This window comes from Triturus cristatus, chromosome 4_1 (assembly GCF_964204655.1).
Source record: "Triturus cristatus chromosome 4_1, aTriCri1.1, whole genome shotgun sequence".
In the NCBI taxonomy this organism is placed as follows: Eukaryota; Metazoa; Chordata; class Amphibia; order Caudata; family Salamandridae; genus Triturus; species Triturus cristatus.
This window is the reverse complement of record NC_140585.1, coordinates 1,339,535,028-1,339,553,471: the sequence shown is the minus strand read 5'-3', so window position 1 is coordinate 1,339,553,471 and position 18,444 is coordinate 1,339,535,028. Positions and strand designations below refer to the sequence as shown.

Below are 18,444 nucleotides of genomic sequence, written 5' to 3'. Positions count from 1 at the left end.
CCCCAGAAGACTCGTTTAATCGTTTCGCTCTACCAAATCATCAAGGGTCCAAAACAGGGCGATAGTCAGGGCAGCAGTCCTTTGTAGCCGTCGGGACGCGGAGAACCTCGCAGTAAAGACTTTCGGACCACGTCGACATGCAGGGGTCGATGAAGTGGCGGCCTTCCTCCAGAATTTTCACACGAAGCTCCTCACGAACCTCTGGCTTGGACCGGTACCGCTGAAATCGCCCCACATTGGGCGCCAACTGAAGTACTGGGTTTTTCAGAACCAACCCAGCGGTGCCAGGGGACACACCCGAAGACTTCGAGTTCTTCCTGTTTCAGACTACAGAAACACAGAGTCTTCTAGGTGAAGTCAAAGATCGTATTTATTGGCTGCAGACCAATCACAGGTATCCGAGAAGTACAACACGGTGTATGTTCTCAGGAGACTGCTCCCTAACAAATACCAGTCTTCTCCTTTTATACAAAATATTATGCTTTAGGCAAACATTCCTTATTTTACAGCTTGATCATTCACATATCTTCGTTTCAAAGAAAGAGCAAAGTCATGATGGCAATCCCACATTTCAGCTCGGCCAGCCCATAATTATTTACCCAGCGAGGCTCAGATCCCTCATCAGATATCAGCAGACCCCAATAAACGGGCACCTCCTCCTCGTAAAACAAGCCATAAAGTAGGAAACAGAGTCAGATGGAAAAGAGATTAGTCAGGTTTCGTGTGGGATGGATGACTTTATGATGTGTCGGGCCCTGATGCTAATCCCATTTGGCCGCAGTAAAAGGAACCGGCCGGACAGGGCTGACCTCGGGCAGAGGAGTCAGTTTGCACAGGTCACAAAGAAGTCACAGAAGGTGTACGTGTCCTTTAGGCTAGGCATGGTCTTAGTGCGCAGCCTATGTGAGGGCAACCACAAAATGGCTCCCGTTCTAAAATGGAACCCGTGGGTTCAATATGTAGTATCGCATACACGGTGAATCCATCGATGGAACATGACAAAAACACTCATACATACCGCATTAGTCATTTGCGGTTCGCTGATACCAAAATCAGCATGGTAGGGCCATGCCTCCAACATGGTTCCGAAATTTTACAGTACCACACTCTGTCCATAGGTCTGCTGGTACTATTATGTCAAAAAGACTGTTTAAATCAATTCATAAGACCTTTGATAATTTAACGAATCTATCCACTTGCCTATACCACTCGACGGGCTTTTCGCGTAGTCGAGGGAAATCATTGGTAAATGACAAAATATCTTGTCTGGTCCAGGGAACATGTACATATCCTCCTCCAGGAATTTCTCTCATAGGGCATTCTGTGACTACTTTTTCCTTTTCTCTTACGGGGAAAGCTGCAAAAGTTGTGTCCGAGGCATCATCTCGTTTCCTGAACCACCTACTCTTCCATTTATCTACATCTCCCCATTTTCTCAACAAAATGATTATGTCCTTGATCTGGGTCATTCTTCCCGTGGTATTCATGTTTTCGATATCCTTTTCAGAAAAGTCTACTCTATATGGTTTCTGTAAAGCCTTTACCTTTTCAAAGTCTATACCCATCTCATTTGCCACTTCCTCTAGTCTTTCATGTAGATTCTTTGCTCTCCATGTTATGCTCTTGCATAGAAATAATAATTCTTCATCCTGATAGTTCTTTAGTTTTTCAGTTGGGATGGTTCCTACTATTAACTCTTCTAATGTCATTCGTAGCTTAGCTACATCTATAGATTGTGATTCTTTATCTTTTTGCTGCAAACTCCATAACCATTCACTCAATTCATCTGAAGTAATCCCTACACTGTCTTTCCCAGAATGTTGTTGTGTTAATCTCTCTGGTGTTCCTAGAACTGACTCTGTCGTCATTATCATCCTGTCTGCTAAACTTTGATTTACTGTCAAATTTTTATGAGTACTCTGTTCTAACATACTTGCCATTGGTCTCCATGGATTCTGATCTATATTCTTTTCTAGGCTTTCTGTGTGTTTATGACTGTTATATACAGTATTGTCAAACAATGCTCACTATCTTTTTGTTTATCAAAAATAGGCATTACGGGTCCTATAGTTACTGGAACAGTTACGGCTTCCAAATTTTTAGTTAATTCCCTAATCTTCTCAGTTAATTCTAAAGTACTTTTTGCTAATTCTTTGGAATTTTCATTACCATGTTGGGTTTGCTCCACTTCTTTAAAAGGATTGTTCCTTCCTATTTCTGGTAATACCGTCTCAAACTTTATATTCTGTGAAGTCTCTTTCACTGGGGCACTTGGTATCAACATAGTAGAATCTGACTGATAAGGGGGTGGATTTTTATAAAACATGTTGTCAAGAACATCATCCTCTGATTCATGCACACCATATCCCTTTGATTCAATATTATTTCTCTTTTCCACACATTTTCTAAATCCAACTTCCTCAGCATGTCTTACCGGAAACAGACCATCAGCCATATTTGCACTTCGCCATCTCCTCATTTTATCATCATGATTCTCCTGTCCATATGACCTACCAAACATGTACTTATATCTTCCACCATTTCTCTGTCTTTCTCTGTCATGCATCTCATCTTCCCATTCTGTTAATGCTTGAAATTGAGTTCGTCTAGGCCTTGGTTCTAGATTCATCATTCTTTCTCTCAAATTTCTCAAAACCGCTAAATTAAATTAACCATGTTCTGGAAATGCCAAAACTGCATCACCTTTCGTGTACTTCACCCAGTTGTCCAACCAGATACAAGTATGATATCCATATTTCGCAACCATGAAGGATGCGGGCGATTTCGGTGGAGGAAGTAATTGTCCCTCTCTAATCTTAATTGGTTTATCCTTTTTAAATAAACACTTTATTTTTCCAAACCAGGACTTTTTCTCTTTTTCTGGTGAATCATAATACCTCATTTTGTCTTTTTCTGTTTCGCTAGATTTCCCTACGACTATTCTGTTGTTTTAACAATTCGTAGTGTGACTCACACTAACGCACCAATCAGGAGCGTCTACGTCACTTCTGCAATTCTCCAATCCCAGCGCGACTCATACTAACGTACAAATCAGGAGCGTCAACGCCACCCTGTATTTCTCCACTACTAGAACGGCGTACACTAACGCACCAATCCGAAACGTCTATGTTAGCCAATACCAGCGCGGTATTTCTGACATCAGCTTTTCTCGCTACTCCTGCTTCTGCTGACCCCTCCTTTACAAATTTTATCGTCAAACTTTTCTTACGTTCTTCTGACTTACAAAATTGTTAGTTACGACATAAATACGCCACCATTATCTGCTTCGCTAACCAAGTATAGTTGATGACCTTTTTCACAAGAATTCCGTCTTTCCCGAGAGCAGCGCTTACCTCTGCCCTACTATGGAATCGTTACTTCCGTTGATAAAGTAGCACATCCCTCTACCTTACCCTTCTAACAAGCATTAGCTAACCGTTTCTCCAGAATTAAGACACCTAGTTGGAGACCCAATGCTCCTGAGAAATAAAACCAGAGTTTCACAATTAACCTGAATGCCTTCTCATTCACGCACTTTTATACGGAAAATGCAGTTCATTCATACAGAATTCTGTCTTTCCCGAGAACAGCAAACAGTCTGTCCTACTACAGAATTATGACACATGTTAATAAAGTAGCACTTCCCTCTACTTTATCCTTCTAGCAAGCTTTAGGGAACACCTATTACCTTTCCAGTGATAAGCGTAATCAGAGTGCCTTCCGGACTCCTGGTACCTAAGACCAAAATTTCACAGGTGACCTTCGCTACCATACACTTCTCTCATATAGAAAATGACTCTGATGGCAACACACGACGTTGTTACCGAATCGAACCCAGACAATGCGCCGTGCAACTTCATTCGTCACACGTTTTCCCCGTGTACCTACAGGGCAACAACAATTCCGTCTTTCCCGAGAGCAGCGCTTACCTCTGCCCTTCTACGGAACCGTTACAAACTTCCGACTTCCTACATCCCAGAAGCCGTCAAACAACATAAAACTCGACGCGACTCAACATAAAGTGTTAATACATAAACCAATACTTTCCCACAATCAATATTCAATAAGCTATTTGCAAGCAATAATCACCAAACCAAAACAATAAAAACCATAACTCTGCTTCCAGAAAAACTGACGCCAGCGCAAGACCGGCAAACGGGGAATAACCTTTACTGATAACCTCCCTGCGTTGCAGACCCGACGTCACACTAGCTCATTCACACACGCATTCATTGGTGGGGCCCATTACAGCAACACTCACACTTCTTCTCTCACCGAGTCTGCTCACACAGGAGGGATGAGTAATTCAAACGCTGGACATGTGGGGAATTACCTTATAACCTACAGGGAAGGAAAGTCATTTACAAATATACATTACCGCCCTTTCGCCTATAAATCCTCAATCCAAAACATCAAGGCATTCCTCCCACTTCAGTCAATGGACCAAATTAGTTGGATTGGTTGATGGTGATTTTAGAACCAGCTAAAACCCATTTTAAAATTCAGAATCCTTTCCTCCTTAACTGAAAAACCACAAACTCGTTGTTTCTTGTTGATCCATTATAATTTATCTAAATTTCATAAAGCTTTAATATGCATTTGCTTCGCAAAGTTTATATCAAATTTTCAGAGAATCACAGAACTTCATATTTACCTAATCTTACTATTCTGGGGTCTTCTAATTCATTGGCTCTGTATAGATCGTCCGTAATGAGCCAACGCTCAGAGTTCTCTGCCTAGCACGTTACAGTCCCAAAGATTGGCAAAAGACCAAAGACGTGCAAGCATCAGTCAAAAGTTCGCAGTCGTCAAAGAGTCGGACAGCATCCTGGTCATCAAAGTAAGGGTAGGAGGTGGCAAACGACAAGCGTCAAGTCAAAAAGGGAAGGTCGTCAGGATATCGGTTGTAAGTCCCTATTCTGCTAAGCTTTTATAAAGAACTTGAACATAGCAGTTACAATCTTAAAGTTTAGGGTGGTCATGATTGGTTGGTCAGGATTGTCCAATGTGTTCCCAGGATTTCAGTGCAGTTCAAGGGGTGAGGTCACCGGTAAAAATTGTATCAAGTCGTTCCGGTTCTCTGTAAAAGTGTATTGTTCCTCTTTCTTGGAAGACGTCCAATGTGTCATCCTTGTTAGGGTACTGTGCTCAGAGGTCACTGCGAGGATTATGGAAGCTCTCGCGCAGGCGCTGTTTACTCCGCGCCACATGAGAAAATGGCCACTTCTTCTTGGAGTCTCGGCAGCCATCTTTAGTTTAGGCCCAAATGTTAATTTAAGCGAAACAAACACAAAAGAATAATTAATATAAAGAAACAACAAATCTAATGTTTACCCCTTACTAATCCCTCTATGTGTTTGTATTTATCTAGCGTTTAGCAACATATAAAGCATTTATATTCACCATTTCGATCTTCCTTCTGGGCAACATTACAGAACATTACAAAGCAACATATAGCATGCAATTTTCTAATTACCACATCTACTATTGTTAACATGCGTACATATTTTAGTCATAAAAATTATATTTAGCCATGCAATTGCAATCCCACATGTAGTTTATCTTAATAAGTGTTGATTAATAAACATGCAAACTCAGTTAATAATATTATAGTTAATAGATTATTTAATTAATATTTTTAAGCTACATGGGGGTGGTATACAAATTTTTGTAAAAACCTTCATCAATGGTAAGACAATTTCTTCACAAGTAGTTGATATTGTGACGTGGATACTGAAATGTGCTAACCTCGAGCTTAACGAGGAAAAGGTTGGTGTTTTTCCTTAATAGGTCCCAATTACAGTGGCTGTTTCCTAAATAAATTTAAAGCAACATCTGTATTATATTTTATTAGCTTTTCTGCTTTTGAATTCACAATACTGAAGCACTATAGCACTTAAAATTCTAACCTGCATTAGTGTTGTTGAGTGATATAATTTGAAAAGTAATTCTTATTAAATAAATGAACAAGAAACGATTTAAAACAGTTCTATTTTTATTGCCCTGGAAACAGCTATTGTCCAGCATCAGTCCACAGACCTGCAGGTACCAGAACTCACTGTTTTAAGATCTTCTTAGAGTTTCTCGTTGCTCAAATGGTTGTAATTGCTGATATTTATATGTTTCCATCGTCTTCATTGTTTGATTTTTCTCGGGAGAAACAGTCACTCATATTCGTTGATATGTCACTCATAATTACACCGAAATTATAAAAATGTCATATAGCAATCTGAAACCTTGGCAGCTATGCAACATACATTTTAAATCGTGCATTTTTGATTCCCAGGCTATGTGATCCGCTACGGCTGCCAAGGAGGGTATGAAGTGGTTACAACAGACCCATAGCTGCCAAGGTTTCAGATTCCTACGTGTGACATTTTCACAATTTCAGTGTATTATGAGTGACATTTCAATGACTATGAGTGACACTTTCTTCCAAGCAAAATCAAGCAATGAAGACGAGGGAAACCTATAAATACCAGACATTACTCCCATCTGAGCAACAAGAATCTCCAAGAAGACTTTAAAACTGCAGCAAAGCACCAGAAATGCAAGGGCACTGTGGCACCCGACAGCACCAAACAGGATGTGAAAGGCCATACTGCCTGCAAATGAGCCTAATTTTCTATTACACCCCCCGCCCCAACCCCCCCGACACAAAAACAGGATCTACCAGCACGGACTGTCACAAACCGTGTATCCCCTCTCCCGTACCATGTGACACTTAAAGCCACCTTCTGACACAGATGTCACCTCATTAGGCAGGTTTGTGTACTGTGTATTTATTATTACAGAAGAGGCAGCCTGGCCTTTCCTGTACTTCAGCAGAATTACCTCTTCAGGGTAAACAGAGTGCAATCGTAAGGAGCCAAAGTAAAATACAACTATTGAAAATTACGTAAGGAAAGCAGGACCGAAAGCTATAACTTTGAAGTATTTATTTTGACCGAAAATATCAAATTTTTTAAACAAATAGTTAAAACAATGATTATTCTAAATATGTTTTGCTGTATGGTCGGTTGCATTTACCTTGTTTTTTATCCTGAAAACGTGCCATTTTCTTTTGATTCTAATTCAATTAGAAATTGTAATAGTATTGTAGTTTACAGACAAGTTGAGAACAGTGAAAGTGAAATAATGAGTCAGCTTTTTAAATGGATATTCATAAATGCTTGTCTGTAGCTGTAAAGCATTAACAGGAAAACATTCTAGAAAAGACAATATGTGGAAGGTCACAAGATCCTTTCTGGACTGGAGTCATATTTGCTGTTTTACATGAACCATGTAAAACAGGAAATGAGACCCCATTCCAGACCCCGACCTGCAGGCAGCTGATCGCGCTGCCACTAAAACAAGCGTTGGCATAGCCAATAGGTCTCGCCTTTGGGACCTTATAAGTGTTTAGCCAAGCAACAGTTGATGTTGTTGCACCAGGGATATTGTGCTGCATAACTATATACTTATAAGGCCCCAAAGGCGAGACCTATTGGCTATGCCAATGCTTGTTTAAACTATGACCCGGTGCGGCAGTGCTCTCTCGCGAGACAACGTGCGTCATGGTGCAACGCTCATGTAGTGCTGTGCTGTCTGTAGTAGGAAATCGTCCGGTTCTTTAAAGAAATGAACATTTCTGTGAAGACAGCTCCGGGATGCAGGTCTGCAGGTCTCAAGAGAGGCGGGTGCAGCATGGCTGGGCCACCATGGCCGTCTCTTAATAAAAAGCGTTATGCTTCGAATGTCATCATGGGAAAGTTTGCGCAGGCTGGACGCTCTGCGGCCTTTATCAGAATGATAATAACTTGTTTTTCCACAGTGCTTAAGGTCTTTCACAAGTGCGCATTGGGCGGACGCCCAGGGCGCCAACCATCAGAGGTGCTGCAGCTCCCGCAGCAGAATTGATCTGACTTACGTCCAAAGAAAAGTGAATTTGAACACTTGTAGAGAAGACTGTTGGGTCCTTGGCTGCTTTTTGTTTGTTTTTGTTTTCATGACTCTCCTGAGTCTGGCCCCACTTCCCTCCCACTCCTACACAAATGTCAAACCATAGCCAGAGGGCGAGTGTGGGGGTGCCAAACGAAGTTTTGCCCAGGGCGCTCTCTGACCAAAGGGCAGCTCTGATTACTGCTAAAGATTTTTGCCCCCTCTAAGCGCTGTAAACAGTGGAGCATGGTGCTGCTGGACAGTTTGTCATCAGACAGCACAATGTGCTGGGACTGTTCCAGTATGACAGAAGTGTGCGCCCATGACTGGTGAGAGGAGGCCGAGATCAGCAGATACAGGCTGGCACATAGAGCGAGGGGGTCAGTCGAGTCTCTTTGAGGTCCCTGGTAGAGGAGACACAACATGTCTGCACTCTTTGTCATTATCCATGTGCGTGTTGTTAATTTGTTGCTGGCGTTCACATGGGAGGTGCGGGCTGTTAGTCTGCAGCTTTCATCACCCGCTGCAGAGCGCGCACCGGGGAAATGCATTTTGAGTCACTAGAACATCCCCTAACTCAGGGGAAAACTTTCAAATGCGTGCCCAAAAATGACTGCTGGTAGCATCTGCCATACAAGAAAAGCAGGAATAAGGGGGCTTAGGATTTTAGATCTGCGCTCTACCACAAGCAACACACCGTGTGATCTGACACACCCTGTGATTTTAGGCACATTAGGAGATTTGTCTTGATTATGAAGTGAGAGTCACCGTAGCAGTTTGTAGAGAAGAAGAACAATGGCCTGCGAACAGGGCTTTAAGTGGGATAAAAAACTGGGGGGTCTCTCAAAGGGGTGTGGCCGATGTAATTAAGGGCGTGGCTTAAACACTTCTAAGCTAAAAATCTGTGCTTAGTATAGTGTGCTGCCCAACTTGTATTTTGCTGTTTCTGTCATTGCATCCAGATATATGATGCAACAAGTAACATCATACCTACAACAAGCCAGGACTATTGGCTTTGTCAATGGTTGTTAGTTGCATAAGATAAATAAGCAGCAACTATCGCTTGTATATAATATTGAAAAAGCTTCCACTTAAAGCCCTGGTGACACCACGACAATGTTGCTGCTCCTGAGTTTCAAAGACAGAAGGGAAAACCAGAGAGAAAATGACTCTCTTTAAAGGATTTCTGGCTCCGAGCCCAGTGGCGTTGTCTGTGGTCACGCAGTAAGGGAGTGGGAGGATCGAGCCCAGTGGCGCTTGTTGTCTGTTGTCACGCAGTAACGGAGGGGGAGGAGCGGGTGAGAGAGGGGGAGGAAAGCCTGCCATGCGAGGGATGCTAGAAAGCAGGATAGCAGTTGCGCGCGTGCACGACATCGCGAACGCAAGCTGGAGGCCTGAAAAGCGCTTCCAAAACCCGCTTCTAAAACTCTCGCCAGACCTAAAAACGAATTTGTGGATTTACACTCACTCGCCTGGCTCTGTGTCTCATAGTGACACTTTCACTTGCTTGCAAGGCTTGCCACAGCAATTTAGTTCACGGGGCAGCCACCCACCTGCAACATGACTTGTCTCTCCCTTCGGAAAACGTGCACCGTGCGCTACCCCCGGCATCAGACTCACTGAGTGAGGCTCAGCAGCAGGTGTTACTGCTGCACAGTGGGCTCCACATGCGCTGCAGTCTAGTGGGGTTGGGTCCGGCAGTAGCGAGGTCATGACTTGTTTATTTACCACCATGTGGCGGTGTGAGCAGTGCTGCTATAATTTACCATTGCATAGGGCAGCCTCTCGCAAATGTAACTGCAGCCGGAGCCGGTAGCACGACGTAACGTGGTGCGGCGCTTATGACGTCAGAGTGAAAATGTAATGCCGCGCTGTGGGGGATTCGCAACATCTCTATTGATACACTGTAGCACTAGCAGCTTCTAGCTCAGCCAATCCCCCAAGCCCAGTGCCTTGAGCAGCACGCACACTACGGTGCGCTGCCAGCCACTCCAGCTAAGACTTTAGTCAGTATATCAGCCATACCGGCTTGACATTCGAGGCGCTATCTCTGCCTACTATGCGTAACAATTGCATTTCAGTGCAGTGGTGCGAACTACCACACTGAAATGCGTTAATCTAACGCCTGGTGCTTGATACTTGGCAGGGCTGCAGACCTCACCATGATGAAATAATGTAATTGTCAATGTTAATTAGATCCGGTACAACAGACCTCACCATTGTGAAATAATTGTAATTGTCAATGCTAATTAGATCGGTTACAACAGACTTCACCGTGTTGAAATCAAATAATTGTCTATGTTAATTATATTTCCACCTATTAGGTCTCGTCTGAGACAGCGCTTTAGCGCTGCTCTGGCGAGACTTATAGTAAGCGAGTTTTGGAAGTGCAAACAGTGCTTTTCAGGCCTCCAAATACAGTGCATGTGCGCCGGGCGCGCGCACCATTTGGCAGCCTGAAAAGCACTGCCTGATCACTTGCTTTGATGTCCTCAGTGAGCCGCGCGGCCACTGAGGACATCAAAGTGCACACCATTTGACACCCCCTTCTTGCTTGTTTACTTTGTCTCTGGTTCCCCTCAGGCATCCAGACTCTGCCTCTCTGCGGACTTCTCTGGGTGACCCCTGCTTGTGGACACCGCCTCCTCTGGGCACGGACCGCTCTGCTAATGTCGTTTGTCTTGTTTTCTCTTTTCTTTCAGACTGGCAAACAATGTATTGCTTTTCCGAACGCGCTCAGCAGCTGGTTTCTCCCCCGTCCCCCAATCACCCCCCTCCCGCTGTTAAATACTTACGGTCCTGTCCGAGTCTCTCATCGCCCCACCCCATCTCCATTCTCAACCATTTCCCTTGCCGCTTGCTCCTGAGTGCCGCTCGTTTTAGGACTTGTGTCCTGGCAATAAGTGCTTGTGTTCAGTGAGCATGATTGTGTACTCGGCTCTTTGTATGTGTGTGTATGCGCCTGGATGCACTTTGTCTGCGTGCCTATCAAGTGTATTCGGGCAGTGTTTTCGTGTATTGTGTATGTCTGTACTGTGCACAGTAATTTCACATTATGCGCCTCACGCAAAGAGTTACTCCTGTTGGCGCTTTATAAACTATTTCTCCCTCAAAGATACAAACTAGTCAAAAAGCAAACAAAAGTTTCCCTCTGCCTTTCCGAACGCGCTCAGCAGCTGGTTTCTCCCCCGTCCCCCAATCAACCCCCTCCCGCTGTTAAATACTTGCTATCCTGTCCCAGCCTCTCATCGCCCCACCCCTCCTCCATTCTCAACCATTTCCCTTACTGCTTGCTCCTGAACACCGCTCGTTTTAGGACTTGTGTCCTGGCAATAAGTGCTTATTTTCAGTGAGCATGATTGTGTACGCATGATTGTGTACGCAGCTCTTATAATGTTGAGCCGAAGTCAGGCTCGAACCTACTTTCTCTGAACACCGCTCGTTTTAGGACTTGTGTCCTGGCAATAAGTGCTTGTTTTCAGTGAGCATGATTGTGTACGCAGCTCTTATAATGTTGAGCCGAAGTCAGGCTCGAACCTACTTTCTCTGCTACGCCACACCCTAACACATAACAAGGGACGCTTTTTCCATATTATATACAATGAATTTGTAGTTGTTGCTTATTTATCTTATGCAATTTACAACTATTCATAAAGCCAGTAGTGCTGGTACAGTGGTGCGCAGTTAATAAAGCACTAGTCAAATCAGGAGCAGTTGTTTGTATTAATTTTTTTTCAACATGTGTTTACTAAAATAGAACCTCTGGGCATTATTTATTAAAACTTTCAAGAATTATAGGCTTTTTTTCTAATAAGTATCCGTCGGTGCGGCAAGTGGAGCGTTCTTACTATTTTTACTATTGTTAGAAAAGAAACAAAAGCATGCTTTTTACTTTTTGTGGATGTTTTTCTTCGTTTAACCATATTGTCATTTTTCTTTTTTTTATACTAGCACAATTTTTGGGGGAACAAATGGAGAAAATATTGAATCCGTTCACACTGCCATAGACTTCTTGTCTCAGCTATCCTTTTTTGGTTCCAGCATTTACGTGAGTTTGAGCTGTTGGCATTGTAAATGACAATGCCTTTTATTTATGTTTTGGTTTTGGAACATAAATAAAACACATTGTCATTTATAATGCCAATAGCTTAAACTCGAGTAAATGCGAGACCTATTGCATTGCAAATGCTTGTTTTTCTAGGACTTGTTTTCTTCTTTTCAGGGTCAGATGTGCAGCGTAGTTGGCGCTATACAAAATAATTAAACAAGTACATTTATGACTGAGTAATCTTGAAGTCAAATCCTTACGGTCATTCGCATGTTTATTTCGTGGACAATGCGTGTGGGCATTCTATGGGACGTGTGACGCGTGCGGAATTTGGCTTCAACGGGCCAGCCACCAAAACTTAATTGAGGAACGCCGCAAAGAGATGGGTTTCATTTATGATTCACGAATATTCCAGTGCATAATGTTATGATGTTAATCCCTATACCAATAACCTATCATTCTTTCAACATTACACATCAGCGAACATGTGCGCGTCTTTCTTTTTATTTCCTACGTGAAGACAAGTATGAGATCATCACCATTTTACGCATCGCCGAGCAGCCTCGACGTGGCAGTGGGTGGGATTACACAAATACATTCGTGGCTTGCTTCACTGTAGAAGCTAACCCCACAGCCATTTTGAAACAGATCTTGATCTTACATTTTTAAACGGGACAGCGATACCCTTCACATCAAATGCTTCTTTACCTTAAGAAAGAGTACTACCGATCTGATTTTGAAATAGACCCACTTTGTTTGACTCAAAAATAAATAAACGTGCACATATTTTAAACATATTAAATCACATGTTTGTCGTCTGTACGCATTCCATTAAAATAGATTTTCTATCAGGCTAATAAATAAATACGTTTTCCTTTCAACACGTAAACGACAGCTGCTGCACAACGAATCTAGCCACCGTGTCGAAACGAAGGTTGTGAAAAGAATGTATGACTTCCGTATCTTCTTCCGCATTCTTTTCCGTCTTTGTAGTTTAGGTCTGGCTGTTTAGTTCTTTCAATTTGCTGCTGCATAGGTTTGGTGTTTGAGGGGGCATAATAAGAACGTCCGAGGGCAATCAATAATAACGCAGGGTGTTCTTGTTGCTTTTCAGCCATGGCAGGCTGGGCCGGCTTTTCAGAGGAAGAGCTGAGAAAAATGAAGCACCAAAAAGGTATGGTTTTTATTTCTGTATTTCTCCTTCTTGGTTTACGTGTCACTTCTGTGTTCTGTTATCAAATGTCATTTAAGAGCCACACGTATTCGTTGCGTTCTTATGCTTATTGTCCTCGATCCTGGCTGCATGTCCTTTAGTGTCACGAGTGTGTTGATAAACCAGTCTTGTTGTATTATACATCGGCTTGCATGCTGGAATCTTCTGTCCTGTAGGAAAAACAAACAACCATTCAAGTCATAGTATACAAAGTGCTGCTTGCTAAAAATCCATCAGGGTCGAGGTGTCACACGGGATATGGTGCAGATTAGCAGTTCGTTCATTGTGCCGGCGAATTCCAGTGGTGCGTCAGTGAACGCCAATGAGTTAAATCTCACAGTGGCTGTTGGTTGCGTTTTGTTTTCATTGCAAATGTAGACCAGGGTCTATTTCTGTCTATATACATTTAAGTGGTGCATAAAGCAACACGTTATAGCTGTTTTGGCATTCTTCCCGCCCCCAGAAAGATGTATTCTGGGTCTTGCAGTACACATTTTACAGTGTGTTGCCTTAGTTTCACACTCGTGCACCATACATCTCCTTGAAGGCGGCAGTTCTATTCTGGGACCGACTAGTACTAGCTTACAGAAGAGCTGGCACACTTCGATTTAAATATAGGAACACATTACGCCTGTTGTAAAGATATAATGCCAGGTAACGTCTTCTTGAAGTAAAGTATTTATTAATTGCAAAGACGGCAAACCATAACCGGAGTGCTCAGTGCTAACAACACAATGGTCACCAACTGTCATAAGCAACTGTCATTTAACTGTAATCATGAAACGTCCAGCTGGCGTAAGCAGTCTCGCGCAAGGGCAGGATAGCGCGCGAAGGAGGGGGGAAAGGAAGGGAAGAACATGAAGGGGTTAACAAGTACCACAACACATCTCCTTTCCTTATAGATTATAGGATAAAAGGGGGGAGGAAGAGACAGATGGAATAAAAGCAAGAGATGTAACTATTCGCATACAAAGTCTTTGTATTTGCTGGGTTTTACCAAGCTACGACCAAATCTACTGGTGCTGGCCACCTCTTCCAAAGTGCTCTTTCCAACACAAGTTCATGTCCAGATGCAGGGTTGCCACTTGAACCTAAAGAGCTACTCGTATCACCTGTGGCGAGATCACTCTTCTCATCGCTAAGCTCCAAATCATCCTGATCTTCCACAGGTGTGGTAATGCTACTTGCACCAAGGGATACCACTGAGGCACTAGTGCTAAGGTCTCCAAATTGACCAATGGATTCAATGTGATCACGTTCCTGATCATCCCTGGTACAATGCTCAAAAGATTGTGAAACTGTACTATCTCCTTCTCCATCCGATTCAGAGGTTTCTTGGCTCAACCATCCGTACTTGTCCAGTACACCCTTCTCATCCTCTGCATCCTTGATCTTCTTTACATCCTTGTCCGTTTTGACAACCTCCATTCTAGAACAAATGGACAACGCAGAGGCATGCCACACCTTGCCATCGCTGAGGAGCGCAGAGTTACAGAACACTTTTTCTACAATCAACGGCGCTGAAAACCTATTCTGTCCTTTGACAATGTGTCCACTTCTTTTTACTCTCACACTATCACCCTCTTTGAGCTTTATTTGTTTGCAGTCATGCTTGATGTCATACTTCACTTTACTCAGAACTTGTGCCTCTTTGATTCTTTTCCTTACGGTTTCCACTGACCACTCAGATTTCCTCGCTTCCTTGAGCCATCCAATATTGTCTTTTGAGATGGGTGTCCTGCCTCTCATAATCTCAAAGGGGCTTATCATTGTTTTTTCACTTTGAGTGATCCTGTACCCCCCAATCATTTTGTTAACTTGCTTTCTCCAACATTTGCCATTGTTGTTTGCTAATTGGATAATGCTTTTTATCACCCTATTAAATCTTCCCACGGCCCCATTCCTGGCAGGGTGGTAAACAGAAGTAGTTTTGTGGGTAATACCATTCCTGCCAACAACATTTTTAAAAACCTCAGACGTGAACTGACTTCCGTTGTCACTTACAATAGTTTTTGGTATACCCCCTATCGAGAATATACCGTCCATGAATTTGATAATGTCCAAAGCATCCACCCTCCTGCAGACTTTTATTTCTGGCCACTTTGAAAAGTGATCTACTAAGACCAGTATGTGTACTTGCTCTTCTTGCCATTTTACAGGACCCATTATATCAATTCCTACTCGCTCCCAAGGCATGTTCGGGCATTTCAACGGTTGCAGGGGAGGTCTGAGAGTAGTTTGAGTCTTATCAGAATTCTCACATTGTATACAGTTCCTGACTGCTCTCACTATTTGGATATCGCACCCAGGCCACCAATACCAGTTCTTAATTCTCTGTTTAGTTTTGTTTACGCCTAGGTGACCTTCATGGCAAATGTTGACAATTCTTTCTCTTAATGTGACAGGAGGTATCACTTTACCCTGTCTTAACACAAGGTTTTTCGCCACAGATAACTCACTTCTCAATTCCCAGTAAGGCCTTCACTCATTTTCCAGATATTTCTTCTTAGGGCATCCAACCACAATGAGTTTACTAACCTCCTTTAGTGTTTCATCCTTAGAATACTCTTTTTCCCATTCCTCTTCAAGTATGCTAGGGAATTCTTCGTTGATGCTAGCTACGTAGAGTTATTCTTCCTCACCCCTTTTTCCTCATTATGCAATGGTAACCTGCTCAGGAAATCCGCGACGACATTCTTGGTTCCCGGCAAATACTGTACCTCATAATTGTAATCTAATAGTCTTATTGATAATCATGCTAACCTTGGTGAAGCATTATACAACCCTTTCACTGTAAGCACTTTCATCAATGGCTTGTGGTCACACCTCAAAATAATCCTTTTACCCCAAATGTACTGTCGAAAATGTTCAAGCCCCCACACACAAGCCAATGCCTCCCGCTCGATAACTGAGTATCTCTCCTCTGTGGAAGTTAAAGAGCGGGATGCAAAAGCGATGGTGACTTCCTTACCATTGCTTTCAATTTGTGTGAGGACCGCACCAATTCCCTTTCCGCTGGCATCCGTAGTGACTACACATTCAAGATTAGTGTCAAACCCTTTTAGGGGTGGTGCGTCACAAATCTCTTTTTTAAGGCATTTTAAACTGTCTTCGCAGTCCTGAGACCACTCAAATATGTTTTTGTTTTTCAAAAGTGTCCTTATGCTATACGTTTTTGTTGAAAAGTTCCTTACAAATTTGGAGTAGTACTCCACCAGTCCCAAAAATGCTCTCAGTTCTTCCTTATTTTGTGGAACTGGAGCATCCTTGATTGCTTTGATTAGTTCTTTCTTAGGTTTTATTCTTTCATGTGTAATTTCATGACCTAAGTAGGTGACAGTTTTATTACTGAACTTGCATTTCTTATATTCAGCTGTCATGCCATTTTTTTCCAAGATTTTAAGTACCTGCACCAACCTGTTGTCGTGGTCAAACTAATCTTTGCCCATAATAAGAATGTCATCCTGGAAGATGAGCAACTTTTTGACCCCTTTGAACATTTCATGCATGAGCATCTGGAATAACGCCGCTGCCGACGCTAATCCAAAAGGTACTCTGTTTCGCCGTTTGGTTGTTTCAGGTTCAAAAAAGGTGGTGAGGTGTCTGCTTCCAGGATGCAAAACTACCTAGTGGTAAGCAGCGGCTAGGTCTATAGTCGAAAATACTGTCATATTCTTTGTGAGCGATAACATCTAATTAATTCTGGGAAGAGGGTATTGGTCTATAAGTATGTTTTTATTGAGGTCACGCAAATCTATGCATAACCTCAATTTTCCATTGGATCTCCTCGCGACCACCAGGGGTGCGACCCATTAAGAAGACTCTGTAGGTTCGATTATGTCTTCTCCCAGTAGCTTATTAATTTCACTTCTCACCTCCTCCTTTAGTGTCATAGGAATGTGTCTAACCTTGTGCAAGCACGGCACAGCATCCTCTTTTAATTTTATCATGTGTTGGAACCCCTTTAGTTTACCAATTTTCCCGTAAATTATTTTTGGGAACCTGTTAACTAAATTACTACCACTTAACACTTCTTGTTGCGTGACTAGCACAGGTTCAGCGCTGTTCGGGTTAAGTGTAATCCCTAGTTTTCCCTGGTCCTTCCATCCAAGCACCGAAGGACCAGTGGCAGCGACATACAACTTGCTGCTCGTTTTTCTCTCGTTGAATGTAAACGTAAGTTCCTTGAAACCCATTAGCTCTATAGGTTCGCCCGTGAACGTTTTAAGTGTGATATCTGGTTTTTCCAAATGCTTCCCTAACTTTGCTTTAAATTTCTCTCTCCACACATCACGATTGATTATCGTGCATGGCGAACCAGAGTCCGCAACAATCTCAATATTTACACCTCCTATGTCCACTAAGCACATGGGTTTCTTCTTTTTGCATTTTTCATTTTCCTCACTTTCTGTTACTTCCGTCACATTTAGTACACATAAGTTGTAGTCCGAATCGTCCGAGGAGTTTTGCTCAACCTCCTCCTCATCTTCAACAAATTTTACCTTTTCTTTAATTTTCCTTTTGCAAGCTTTTTGAAAATGACCAATGAGACCGCGTTGTGTACATTTGTTATTCCTCGCCGGACACTTCCAGTCATTAGCTAAATGCTTATTGCCATCGCAACGGTAACATTTTAATTGATCATACTTTCTAACGTTCACTTTAAATCTTTCTCCTTCCTTCACTTTGTTTTTGTAAGCCTTTTTGGTTCCACTTATTTTTGCCACAACACTTGCTTCTTCAGCTTTACACTTATTCTCATTGATCACTTCTTTTGTACAACGACCCGTCAATTCTGCTTTCTTAACAATCTCAATAACTTGTTGAAGGGGTTTCTCTCCTTTAGCTCATAATGCGTCCTGTATGTTGGGATTTGCAGCACACATTACTATTTGATCCCTAATTAAGTCATCGTGCATGTTCTCAAATTTGCATGAGAGTGCTAAGTTCTTTAATGCTGAAACATAGTCATCTATGCTTTCCTCCTTACCTTGTTTCCTTCTGTAAAACTTATATCTGTGTACTGCAACACAAACAGTCGGTTTATAGTAACCATCTAGGTCCTCCATGGCCTCATCATACATATTTCTCTCCTCGCCTGCTCTCACCTTTTTAGTGATATTGTTATACACTTTAAGTCCACCAGCACTTAAACAGTGTAACAATATTTTTTTCTTTACTTCTTGTTTGAGTGGTTCATCATCTTTATCAAACGTAGAGATGTAATTACAAAAATATTCCTTCCACTCCTCCCACTGCACTT

General features: G+C 42.5%; 1 protein-coding gene across 1 annotated transcript in view; it reads left to right on the top strand.

Moving 5' to 3' along the window:
- The first annotated feature begins 12,940 nt into the window (after positions 1-12,940).
- GORAB (golgin, RAB6 interacting) overlaps positions 12,941-18,444 on the top strand; it is a 166,958-nt gene continuing 161,454 nt past the window's right edge. The window contains exon 1 of the mRNA XM_085654827.1: positions 12,941-13,142. Within this exon, the coding sequence (XP_085510953.1) occupies positions 13,085-13,142 (58 nt within the window). The 5' untranslated portion in view covers positions 12,941-13,084. The remainder of the gene's footprint in view (positions 13,143-18,444) is intronic.